This window comes from Aquarana catesbeiana, linkage group LG03, assembly GCF_042186555.1.
Source record: "Aquarana catesbeiana isolate 2022-GZ linkage group LG03, ASM4218655v1, whole genome shotgun sequence".
In the NCBI taxonomy this organism is placed as follows: Eukaryota; Metazoa; Chordata; class Amphibia; order Anura; family Ranidae; genus Aquarana; species Aquarana catesbeiana.
The window spans coordinates 689,932,520-689,946,043 of NC_133326.1; the positions used below are offsets into that span (position 1 = coordinate 689,932,520).

The 13,524-nt window shown below is 43.8% G+C and overlaps 1 protein-coding gene across 1 annotated transcript; it reads left to right on the forward strand.

Moving 5' to 3' along the window:
• The first annotated feature begins 1,628 nt into the window (after window positions 1-1,628).
• Window positions 1,629-2,570, forward strand: LOC141134769 (olfactory receptor 5P56-like). Its single transcript, XM_073624207.1, has one exon. It carries the CDS (start codon window positions 1,629-1,631, stop codon window positions 2,568-2,570), a length of 942 nt encoding a protein of 313 aa, XP_073480308.1.
• Window positions 2,571-13,524: the final 10,954 nt, after the last annotated feature.

The following is a 13,524-nucleotide window of genomic DNA, read 5'->3' on the forward strand; positions in this document are numbered from 1 at the left end:
GTGGAATACATTAAATCTGTTTGCTGTTTACTTTGCAAACTGGCTCCTTAGGCAGGTCATACTTTAACCAAATTTCTTTCCTTCAACCATGGGTTTAAAGAAAGAAAATGGCTTGATTCCTCCATCACCACATTCAGTGTTGATGGTGAAATCCCTCTGTGACGGACCGCCTGGCACCCCGCCTGGGTGCCTCCGTCAAGATACAGCTTCCTCCATTCTGCAACCAAGAACAAGGTATTCTATAGCTTAGAAGTGCACCCAAGAACTAGACGACACTAGCTGAGGTGAAAACAGAAACTCACTTTATTGTAAATTCACAGAGAATGTATACCACACACAATCAGATAACAGCTTGATCACATTATCCTAAACAATGAAAACTTTAAACAGTAATATCATCAGAGCATCTAACAGTACATTTAATGAATAGCTAGCAGCTAACAGTAACCTAATGAAACAGTGATCTAATTAACATTAAGCTAATCAACAGCCAGGCACTCAGGCAAGCTTTAATTAGTCAGGGAGTGCCCACCCCAGACAGCCCGGCAACAAATCTACAGCCCTGAATACACAAAGTACATTACACATGCTGTCTTTCAGGTGTTTGGGTTTCACTTGTATAATTTGTCCATTGAAAAGTCATCATAAGACAAAACAGTGTTCCAGGGTAGAAGGCTAGCCCATAGTCCCCTCCAAAAACCCCTGTTCTGGTTGGGTCTGTAACACCCTCCAGTGGAGCTCTTGTATTCTTTCTGATAGTGGAATGTTTTCCCACTGTCTGAAAACAATGATCACTGCTTGAGGCTATAGCCGCTGGCAGTGAGCAATGAAAAAAACTGGCAAGCTGGTTAGGCAGGCTGGTTATACTGAAGTCAATCAATGGAACTTTTTTTTCTGTCCCTTCTGTTATTTTGTTACTTGAATGTTCCTTTACCCATCCTATACCCAATATTCTCTTCCAGTGTGTCCCACTGTTGCCTGCAAGATCACCTCTCACTATTATGGTATAGTAAGAGTAATTAATGCTAGAAACAATAAGGTTATATGAACAGAAAAGAAGATCAGCGTTGATCTAAGTGTAGCATCAAAGCATTATTTATTTGGAAACAACAAAATGGCCACTCACCATGTAATGGAGATAAAAGTGCTTATCTAGTCATGCAACATTGCTGCAACAAGCCAGTCCAGCCCTGCTAATCCCACTGTGATGGATACCGAAAGGAGCTCCTGGCAGTCCTGCTGGCCCCAGCACTTCCTGGTAGGTCCAGGTCCCCTGGGGAGGCGGAAGTGATGTCAGAATAGAAAGAGGAAGTGGTGGGTGTGGCATGTGTTCAAAACATGTGTGCTCCTTCATCAGGCCATCAAGATTTTTAATAACATTGCATTACAATATGGCTTGCGTAGCAATTGTATATTCTATAAATAATACTCTGTTATTTTTTTTTTTTATTTGCTAATCATTTTTCACAGAAGTGGAGTTACCCTTTATTTCCACTTTATATGATTTTACAAAAGGCGTTCATGATAACAAATTCTTGTGTTATTAAAGATACTGCATTAAAAGATTTGAACAATCCTACAGAAGGATGACCTTTTTTATGTTCTTTTGGTGACTCTTTCTTGAAGACATGTGTGAAGACAACCAAACTGAAGTAGATGAGTTTTTTCTTCTTGGATTTCAAAACCTCCATACGTTTAAAACTCTTCTCTTCATTGTGTTCTGCTTGTGCTATATAGTGATATTAAATGGAAACTTCATTATTATTGTTCTAATATCGATTAATGACCATCTTAAAATCCCAATGTTCTACTTCCTCAAACACTTGGCAATAGCTGACCTAATATTAACCACCACCATTATCCCAATGATGTTAGAAATTATACTAAAGGATGGAATTACAATTTCTGTTACTGCCTGCATCATCCAAATGCATTTGTTTGCTAATTGTGGAACTGTGCAATGTTTACTTATTGCAATTATGTCTTATGACCGATATTTGGCCATATGTAACCCAATGCATTATCATTCAATCATGCAGCCCCATGTGTGTCTTCTGATGGTGGTCTGGTCTTGGTTGTTGATTGTCTTTGTGTCGGGTGAATTCATTTTGGTGTACCAGCTACATTTTTGTGATGGGAAGAATATTGACCATTTCTTCTGTGATTCTGGTCCAGTGTTAGAGTTGTCTAACTCAGATATTTCCCTTTTTGTAATGTTTGATCTTTCTCTTTCAATTATAGTTGTTTTTGTTCCATTTGCCTTTATTATTGTGACCTATGTCTTCATCTCCTTCACTATACTACACCTTTCTTCAACCACTGGAAGACGGAAAGCCTTTTCCACATGTAGCTCGCATTTGGCCACTGTGTGCACATATTATGGGAGCTTAATGGCCATTTATTTCACACCATCTGATAAAAGATCACCTAATACAAACAAATGTATGTCTCTTTTCTACATTGTGACAACTCCACTGTTGAATCCTCTCATCTACAGCCTTAGAAATCACAAGATCAGAAACAGCATTAAAAAAATGTTCAGAAATTTTAAAACACTTAATATACACTGAAACTATATCTTTATAGTCCATGTTTCTAAGATGCAAATTAATTTTCAAGTTTCATGTAAATTGATCGTTGGGTGTATAGTTTTAGAATCTTTGACTTGACTTTCGACAGACCAACATACAAAGGGGCCGAATGTTGACTGTTTTTGTTTTTAACCGGCAAATGTCTCCCTACATTCTGCCCACGTGTATGGGGCTTAAGTCTATATCACATACCAAACAAAAAAAAAATACTCTATAAATGCAAAGCACACAAATCCACCTATCCACCTGAAACACCAACATGCCAATAATAAAATCTGGGCAAACCATTAAGTCTCCTTAATGTCTTGACTTGTAAACATGCTTTATAATGTGATTACTGATTATGCTTAACCTTTCTATGTCCATTTTCTTGCGTGTTGTTCTTTGGAAAGAAAGATGATGTAACACCTTGTGGTGAACACAACATGTTACAGTGAAATTAAAGGCATTTTTTTTTAAATTGTTTAAATAACAAACATGTCATACTTACCTGCTCTGTGCATTGGTTCTGCACAGAGAAGTCCGATCCTCTTCTTTTTTGGGTTCCTGCTCCTTGCCCCTCCCTCCTGCCAAGTGCCCCCATAGCAAGCAGCTTGCTATGGGGGCCCCTGAGCAGGTTTGCTCCCGATCTGCAGCTCTGTGTGTCCATTCACACACAGAGCGTGGCTAGGCCCCGCCACCACTCTCTCCTCATTGGCTCACTGACTGTGATTGGCAGTAGCAGGAGCTAATGGCTCTCGCTGCTGTCCTAGCCAATAAAGAGGAAGAGACCCAGGAGAGCCGTTGCTCTTGTGCAGATCGCTGGATCAAGGTAAGGCTCAGGTAAGTATTGAAGGGGCTGCTGCACACAGAAGGTTTTTGACCTTCACGCATGAAGGTCAAAAACCTTGAGCATTTACAACCACTTTAAATACAGAGCTTGAATGCCCCAAACATTTATATTCTAAACTAAAAAAAGACCGAAAAAATGTTTGTTTTGGTCAGAAAGTCTACATTATAGTTACAATTTCAGCAATGAGAAATTGTGTGGCCTTCCAAAACAAATTTAAAATATGTCAATATTCCAAGAAGGAAAGAAGATCAAGTGGAAAAGAGAAGCTGAGGTGAGCCCAAACCCAGGCCACGGGGGTTGTGAGAAACCGGGTGGAGTCCCCTTCCATTTTTCTTTATTGACTCCACCCTATTTCTCACAACCCCCGTGGCCTGGGTTTGGGCTCACCTCAGCTTCTCTTTTCCACTTGATCTTCTTTCCTTCTTCCCTCTTACTTTATTCATACCTCTTTACCCTCCCCATTTTCTTTCCCCCTCACATTGGTGTGATTTCCTTACTTATGGCCTTCCCCGCTCAACACTGTTGTGGTGTACGTCTTAATACAACTCACATTTATGCTAACCACCTGGTACATAATAATTCTTTATAATTATCTTACTTAGAGTCTAGCTGGTGCTACATATTCCCTTCCTAATCGGCGGGGGAGGCTTGGCCGGATGGCCTTTCCGCCACACACCCTGGGGCTTGGGTAAGGAGTTTTTTTACTTTATTCCACTTTCCCCGGTCTACAATTCTGTTTAAATTCCTTATTTGGCATTTAACTGTTTATTTTTTATCTACGCCTACAGATGTATTGTCCGTGAAACATGTTGTCCGTGAAACAATCCGTGAAACATGTTGAAATGTCACATGTCATCTGAGAACACAAGATCTTTTTTAATATACATGTTGTTAATTCCTTTCAATTTCAGCAATGAGATGGAGCTGTAAGCTTCTTTTTACATCCGAATGGATCCACCATTGTACAGTATGGTGTGGTCGGTGGGCCATGCTTGTCAGTCATTTTCCTTTGGACTGACCAGTATTGGGTTTCCCTATAAGTCACTTACAGTACTTTGGGTCATTAGTTACTATCTTTGTACATTTACTTTGTGACCATTTGGAAATACCCACTGACACATCATATGGAAATTAGGGTAATCCCCCTCTGGTTTCTCCTGTGTGGCCAAATTTCTAGAATTTATATGCTGTATTGTTTTACGACCTGGTATACTTTGGATGCATGGCAGGCTTGTTCCAGTGATTTATGTGTAGCCCTGTTATAGGGGGGGTCATATGAAGTTGCCCTCTCCACACAGGCTATGGGGCTAACCTACAGGTAACCAAATGAGCCAGAGCCTTCACTAAAGGAAGAGTGGGCTATGAATTTAGAATTGGCAGTGCCTCCACCTAGAACATGGCTCCAGCGTATGTAGAGATGATCCCTTTCTAGGACAATAACTAGTAACTCACCCAAAATAACTGACAGCAGTAGTACTAATACACCCCGCATAGATTTCTAAGAGTAAAGATATGCAGACATACCAGCAGATGATTAGTGAAACTTTATATATGATAAAGTGATGGCATTACATACAACCAAAGCAATAACAAGAAGAATGTATATATGTTTGAGAAGAACAGTGTACAGTATATATGTATCTATATATCTGGATATATAACTAAAGGCCTTTAACACTAATACCGCCAATTGGGCCCCGTGGCACAGTTCAGTTGCAGGGGCCCCTGATGAGCTGGCTTGCAGGGCGTAACACAATCTGGCTTGAGAGGACGAACGCTGATGCATCTGTGGAGCGGTGGCTTCCTGGGGACGCTTGTACAGACAAACACACTGATGGCAAAGAAGTCTGGAACACGCCACCTGTGAGGCAAATCAGGCCTATCTAGCCTATCTCTTGGTCCATAACCTGACTATAGGCTATCAATGCTACCAGACAGCTACCTATCTAATTGGCCGTCAGAAGCCTATCCTGTCGCTACCCTGAGCTGTTTACCATTTTTTAGGCTAATACCAGCTAGGAACCCCCCCCCCCAGACCAAAAAGGGACACTGTTGCTTTAAATAATGAAGTGGCAGATATACACTTCAACACAAACCAGTCACATGATAGGTTATAATCAAATGAGCTTTGCTCTCATACACTTGAGAATAGCCTAAGTATATTGCAGTATGCAAATAGAAAGTTCTAGTGAAACAGAGAAGCCTCTGACAGATATCTCTGATTCCCACACAGAAGTGACAGTAAATTAACAAACAGTGAGCTACATAGTGCAGTAACACTTTCCTATTGTCCCTTTTCAGCCTGGATGGATGGGTGGATGGATACAGCACAAAATCAACCTGCAGCACCTCCTGGCTTGCAGAGCATGTGGCTGGCCACTCTCTCCTTCACTTCCTGTAAGACATTCATATATATAGCCTTGAGAGGTTTCCTGACTCTTAAGCAAGGACAGAAAACAACCTTTTAACAGGAAGAATCCGTTTGTAACAAGAACTCTATGGTTATTACTAGGGATGGGCTTTATGTTCGGGTCGAACATGAGTTTGACTCGAACATTGGCTGCTCGCCAGTTCGCCCAACAGCGAACAATTTGGGTTGTTCGCGGCAAAATCGAAAGCCGCAGAACACCCTTTAAAAGTCTATAGGAGAAATCAAAAATGCTAATTTTAAAGGCTTATATGCATGGTATTGTCATAAAAAGTGTTTGGGTCATGCCCCAGGGGACATGTATCAATGCAAAAAGAAGTTTTAAAAACGGCCATTTTTTCAGGAGCAGTGATTTTAATAATGCTTAAAGTGAAACAATAAAAGTGTAATATTCCTTTAAATTTCATACCTGGGGAGGTGTCTATAGAATGCCTGTAAAGGGGCGCATGTTTCCTGTGTTTAGAACAGTCTGACAGCAAAATGACATTGAAAAGGAAAAAAAAAGGAAAATTTATTATCAAATACTTACCGTAATTTTCTTTTTTTACTGATGGACTCCATGGCAGCCTACGTGTGGGTTAACCCCGTCTCCTCTCCAATGCTATAGGACCCCCTACCCTATAAGAATGAGCTCACCTGTACAGACTGTGTTCCGTAACTAGCCTACTCATTGACCGATGGGTGGGAACTCCGTCTGCCATGGAGTCCATCAGGAAAGGAAAATTACGGTAAGTATTTGATAATAAATTTTCCTTTTTTCCTGACAGACTCCATGGCAGCCTACGTGTGGGAAATAACTAGCCATTCCACACGGGTGGGTATGCTGAACAGCAATAATATAATTTGACCCGTCAACCGACAGGATTTATAAACCAAAGCTCACAGAAGAAAGTGAAGCAGGCTCAGTAAAGTAATCTGACATTAAGGTTTTAATAGGGGCCCTTGAGGTCGCTTGCAGATAACGCCTGAACACACGTACCGGGCTGCTGCCCATGAGGCCGCTATACCCTTGGTGGAACGTGCCGTCATCGCCTCCGGAGGAGTCAGGATCCTATCTCTATAAGGCTGATGAACAAACTGTACAGTTCTGGACGAGGCTTGATTCAGTTTGTTACTGCCGAAATGCAGGATGGACAGATAGACAGAATGTCCAGAAGGAAGGAAGTAGCTTGCAGGTATACCTTCAGAATTTCGTCTATGACCAGAGTATAGGACGATTTCCTGGATCCTATGGAACCTTGAGGTAATTCTTGGATTTGAGCTGAGCATGGAAAAAAGGACCATCTGGTCCGGGAAGAAGGACAGAAAAAAGATTCTTCGTAACCTAGGGACGTGACCTCCGAGACCCTCTAGCCAAGGTAATGGCTACTATGACATTGATTTTAGTTAAAAAGGCCTCCAATAGAAAGCGGGGAGGACCCCGTATTACTGAGTTCAGACAGTGAGCCAATGACAAGGGGAAGGTCTCAATTGGGAAATCTTGGTTTCCTTTTGAGGGCTAAGCTTTAGCTGCCCATGGGATGGTTGGTGGACTAAAGGGTAAACAGCCCACGAAGTTCTGGAGAAGGCCAACAAGGCTGAGACTTGGACCCTAAGAGAGCTGATGGATAGAGATAAATCTAGGCCGAAAAAGCTGAAGATATCCTGAGCTTTTGGATTTCTACATGACCTGCTCAGAGAATGAGAACTCAACCGACTTGTCCTGAATTCTCCTGTCGACCTAATTCATGCTCGTCCCAGTAGAGTTCATGAGAGTGGCAATCACCCTTGAAGCGCATCCGAGCCGGACAAGGGTGCAGAACTGTCCCTTGAGAAAGAAGGACCAGCCTGAGAGGGAGAGACACCGGATCCTGGAAGCTGAGCTGGCTCAGGAGGGGGAGTCAAGGGCGATTGGCCAGTAAGGGGCTACTGCCACCACTTTAACTGCTTCCTCATGAGATCTTCGTAAGAACCTGAGAATTATTGGGATTGATAGAAAAGGCGTATGCCCTCTTGAAGCTAAAAATGATCTGTCAGGGCATCCACTCCAGAGGCCTAGCTGTAATGACCCCGGGTTGTAACACCTCACCAGCTTGAGGTTGCCTGTGAAGAAAAAGAAAAAGATCCACTTCGAGATTGACTCCTAGGAACAGAATCCGCTTGAATGTCTGCACACGAGAAGACCATTCTTTAGTGTTTGCGTATAGAAATACGATCAGACGATCTAGATTCGAGGAATATAGGCCATTGAAATGCCAGTCAGGCTGGGCCCAAGATATGATGGGCTTGATCTTCCGGCATAGTGTGGAGCTTCGAGTGCCCCTATGACTCTTCACATAGAAGATCGCCATTGTGTCATTCATTCTTTATAATACTGACTCTCCCTTCCGGAGATGGGAGAGGAACTGAAGGGCACACTAGGCTGTCCGAAGATCCGGGACATTCTAGCCCGGGTTAAGAAGACGCGTACCCAACTTGCCTTAAGCCAGATCCTAACTGCAGATGGCTCCCCAACCGGAACCGCTGGCATCAGTCGTGACCTTGACCATGAGATGGGGCAATGAAGTGGCAATTGAGCAGATTTTGCGCTGAAGACACCAGAAGAGGCTGCTCCACGCCGTTGATATGTAAATAGGTTGACTGTTGCCCCTTGATCTCCCTCGCTGCAGAAAACCTGACTGGAGCGGGTATAACCTCTGCAGAGACCACTTGACCATAGGGGTCGTGAAGACCGTCGAGGCGGTAGTTCTTTTTTTTTTTTTTTTTGGAGCCACCTGAAGCTGGTCAGGGTGGAGATAACCAGTTCCCTGAGAACCAGCAACTGGTCTTTGTGTTAGGATAGCAAGGCGAGGTCACCGAAATAGTGATAAAGACGTACCCCTCTCGTTTAAATGAGGGCCACTATGGCCGGAGAAATTTTAAGAAGACACGTGTGAGGTCATCAGCCCGATAAGGAAGGAGAAGAACTGTAGATGGTCTCGCCCAATTTGGAACCAGAGGTTCTTTTAAGTCAATTGGGATTAGCCAATGTCCTGGCCGTATAGAAGGTCGACAGAGCCTTCCAACGTATCTACAAATTTTATATACTTGTATAGGTAAGATAGATCTAATACTAGACACCAAAACTGTTACTTTTGTGTTTGAGAAGAGAGGAAAGTATACCCCTGGAATTCTACGTCCCTCGGGGCGTGTACAGTAACACCTGCTCCTGCTCTTCCAACTGAGTTAGCAGAGTGGAATAAATCTGGGGAAAGGGGTATTAGTGAAGGACCATGTGTGGATCGATAAAACCATCTTGACAGTCCAGTAACCAGTGATGGAGGCCACCCAGACATGCCGGAAGAGGAGCAGACGAGCCTCCCCGCCCAGGCACCCGTGGGCGGGTGTAACCCAAAAGTTTCGGCTGGTTCCCGACCAGCAGACGCCCTACTCTTAGCGGGTTTTACGGAAGGATGCTTGCACTCTGCTCCAGTTCTTTATGAAGACCCAGCCGGGACTTAAAACACAAGCTTCTCACGAGCGTTCAACACCTCCCGTACTGGGGATTCTTCTGACCGAGCAGACGCTTAATCTGGGGAAGACGTAACTATAAGGCCCGTTGAACCATGACCGAGGATCATTTAGTCCAGGCCAACAGGTGAAGCAGATTGTCGCCGGCTTCAGCTCCTTTACTGCTAATCTTCTGGAGAACTCTTCCGAAGCTCCCTGAGTACGAAGACTGCAATCTCTGTCCAGGCTTCCATAACCTTTGGACATAGCTGCTAGGGCAGGGTTACAAGCCATACTGGCAAACCTGTAAGCTTCCTTGAGATCTTGATCTGACTTCTCTCGAGCCTGTCCTGCAGGACACGGCATCTTCTAAGGTAGAGCAACCTGTAATGTCAGACGCAACAACGCTGCATTTATAAGGGTAGTGTTTCCCCGACACTCCACTTCTTCTGACTTGAAGGGATACACTCTGGAGGTATAGTTTGATATGGAAGTTTTCTCACTTAGTTGCACTCCTCATCCTTTCATCCGTGAGGAGCAGAAAGAGAGAGAGAGAGAGCGCCCTTCCCCCAGGTGCTTAAAGAACTACTATGCTTAGGGGGGGAGGAAGGGTCTACTCACTTAAGGGCTTCCTTAAATCGCTTTGACTCGTGAAGGAATCAGAGAGACATCAGAGCTTCCGACACATTCATCCCCTTCGCCTGAGTGACGTCACCGCTCCTCCACCACGCGGGTCCATGGAGGAGGACAAAAAAGGAACACAGTCTGTACAGGTGAGCTCATTCTTATAGGGTAGGGGGTCCTATAGCATTGGAGAGGAGGCGGGGTTAACCCACACGTAGGCTGCCATGGAGTCTGTCAGGAAAGTCATTTAAAACCACTCGCGGCTATAATGAATTGTTGGTCTGACAATACACATAAAAGTTCATTGATAAAAACAGCATGGGATTTCCCCACAGGGGAACCCTGAACCAAAATAAAAAATGCATGGGGGTCCCCCTAAATTCCATACCAGGCCCTTCAGGTCTGGTATGGATATTAAGGGGAACCCCCCGCCAAAATTTTTTTTAAAAATGGCATGGGGTCCCCCTAAATTCCATACCAGGCCCTTCAGGTCTGGTATGGATATTAAGGGGAACCCCCACGCCAATTTTATTTTAAAAATGGCGTGGGGTCCTACTCAAAATCCATACCAGGCCCCGGGTGGCCCCGCCCTCTGTTAGATAAGAAATGTCAGAAGAACCGAAGCGTCACACGGCGGAAGACTCCCACTGAGGCAGATCGTGCGGATGGAGCGGAGAAGAAGTCTGGAGGAAGATGCGAGAAGAGCGGAGGAAGAAGAAGATGGAGAAGAAGAAGATGGAGGAAGAAGAAGAACACCGAAGGAACACCAGAAGAAAGAAGAAGAAGCGGAAAGAAGAAGATATTAATAAAGGACTTGTCAAAAACCGTCTCTTGTGTTTTTCAACCTTTTGGACACTTTTTTTGTGAAATGGTAGGGGTACATTTGTACCCCATTACCAATTCACACAGGGGGGGCCGGGATATGGGGGTCCCCTTGTTAAAGGGGGCTTCCAGATTCCGATAAGCCCCCCACCCGCAGACCCACACAACCACTGGGCAATGGTTGTGGGGATGAGGCCCTTTTCCTCATCAATATGAGGACAAGGTGCTTTGGGGGGCTACCTCAAAGCCCCCTCCCAATGTTGAGGGCATGTGGCCTGGTATGGTTCAGGAGGGGGGGCGCTCTCTCTCCCCCCCTCTTTTCCTGCGGCCTGCTAGGTTGCGTGCTCGGATAAGGGACTGGTATAGATTTTTGGGGGGACCCAACGCCATTTTTTTTTAAAATTTTGGCGCGGGGTTCCCCTTAATATTCATACCAGACCTGAAGGGCCTGGTATGGAATTTAGGGGGACCCCCACGCATTTTTTTTTTTTGGCTCGGGGTCTTTTATGTGTATTGTTGGACCGACAATTTATTATAGCCGCGAGTAGTTTTAAATGACTTTTTTTCCTTTGAAATGTCATTTTGCTGTCAGACTGTTCTAAACACGGGAAACATGGGCCCCTTTACAGGCATACTATAGACTAAAGGAATAAAGGAATATTACACTTTTATTGTTTCACTTTAAGCATTATTAAAATCACTGCTCCCAAAAACCGTTTTTAAAACTTCTTTCTGCATTGATACATGTCCCCTGGGGCAGGACCCAGGTCCCCAAACACTTTTTATGACAATAACTTGCATATTAGCCTTTAAAATGAGCACTTTTGATTATTCATGTTCGTGTCCCATAGACTTTAACGGTGTTTGCGTGTTCGAACAAATTTTTTGCCTGTTCGCATGTTCTGGATGTGAACCGAACCGGGGGGTGTTCGGCTCATCCCTAGTTATTACCAGGCATGAATATAAACAACCTCACAGACAGTGTACAAAAGAACACTTCCCTACACGTGTTTTTAGACATTATATCCATATTCTGAAATAGAGAGCCTGTGGACCCTGAAAAATTATTGGATCTTTGCGAAACACATATGTGTAGCAATAAAACATTCTTGTCATTTTAAAACAATTATTATTTAATCGGTGTTTTGACACACTTACATCCCCCTACTCCATACTCCTTATTTGGAGACTCGTGGTTCCCCCTTTCTCTTACTAGCTTCTTTTTACATGTTTACCTACTTTCTAAAAAAAATATATACAAATATATATATATATATATATATATATATACATATATACAGTATCTCACAAAAGTGAGTACACCCCTCACATTTTTGTAAATGTTTTATTTTTATCTTTTCATGTAACAACACTGAAGAAATGACACTTTGCTACAATGTAAAGTAGTGAGTGTACAGCTTCTATAACAGTGTAAATTTCCTTTCCCCTCAAAATAACTCAACACACAGCCATTAATGTCTAAACCGCTGGCAACAAAAGTGAGTACACCCCTAAGTGAAAATATCAAAATTGGGCTCATTTAGCAATTTTCCCTACCCGGTGTCAGGTGACTCGTTAATGTTACAAGATCTCAGGTGTGAATGGGGAGCAGATGTGTTAAATTTGGTGTTATCGCTCTCACTGTCTCATACTGGTCACTGGAAGTTCAACATGGCACCTCATGGCAAAGAACTTTCTGAGGATCTGAAACAGAATTGTTGCTCTACATAAAGATGGCCTAGACCCTAAAACTGAGCTACAGCACAGTGGCCAAGACCATACAGCAGTTTAATGGGACAGGTTCCACTCGGAACAGGTCTTGCCATGGTTGACCAAAGCAGTTGAGTGCACGTGCTCAGCATCATATCCAGAGGTTGTCTTTGGGAAATAGATGTATGAGTGCTGCCAGCATTACTGCAGAGGTTGAAGGGGTGGGGGATCAGCCTGTCAGTGCTCAGACCATACACTGCACACTGCATCAAATTGGTCTGCATGGCTGTCATCCCAGAAGGAAGCTTCTTTGAAAGGTGATGCACAAGTCCGTAAACAGTTTGCTGAAGACAAGCAGACTAAGGACACGGATTACTGGAACCATGTGCTGTGGTCTGATAAGACCAAGATAAACGTATTTGGTTCATATGGTGTCAAGTGTGTGTGGTGGCAACCAGGTTATGGAGTACAAAGAGAAGTGTGTCTTGCCTACAGTTAAGCATGGTGGTGCGGGTGTCATGGTCTGGGGCTGCATGAGTGCTGCCGGCACTGGGGAGCTACAGTTCATTGAGGGAACCATGAATTACAACATGTACTGTGACATACTGAAGCAGAGCATGATCCCCTCCCTTTGAATACTGGGCCGCAAGGCAGTATTCCAACATGATAATGACTCCAAACACACCTCCAAGACGACCACTGCCTTGCTAAAGAAGCTTAGGGTAAAGGTGATGGACTGACCAAGCATGTCTCCATACCTAAACCCTATTGAGCATCTATGGGGCATCCTCAAATGGAAAGTGGAGGAGTGCAAAGCCTCTACCATCCACCAGTTCCGTGATATTGTCATGAAGGAGTGGAAGAGGACTCCAGTGGCAACCTGTGAAGCTCTGGTGATCTCCATGCCCAAGAGGGTTAAGGCAGTGCTGGAAAATAATGGTGGCCACACAAAATATTGACACTTTGGGCCCAATTTGGACATTTTCACTTAGGGGTATACTCACTTTTGTTGCCAGCGGTTTAGACATTAATGGCTGTGTGTTGAGTTA

Excerpts from the sequence above, each read along its gene's own strand:
- LOC141134769 (XM_073624207.1), top strand. The coding sequence starts at position 1,629 with ATGTGTGAAGACAACCAAACTGAAGTAGATGAGTTTTTTCTTCTTGGA.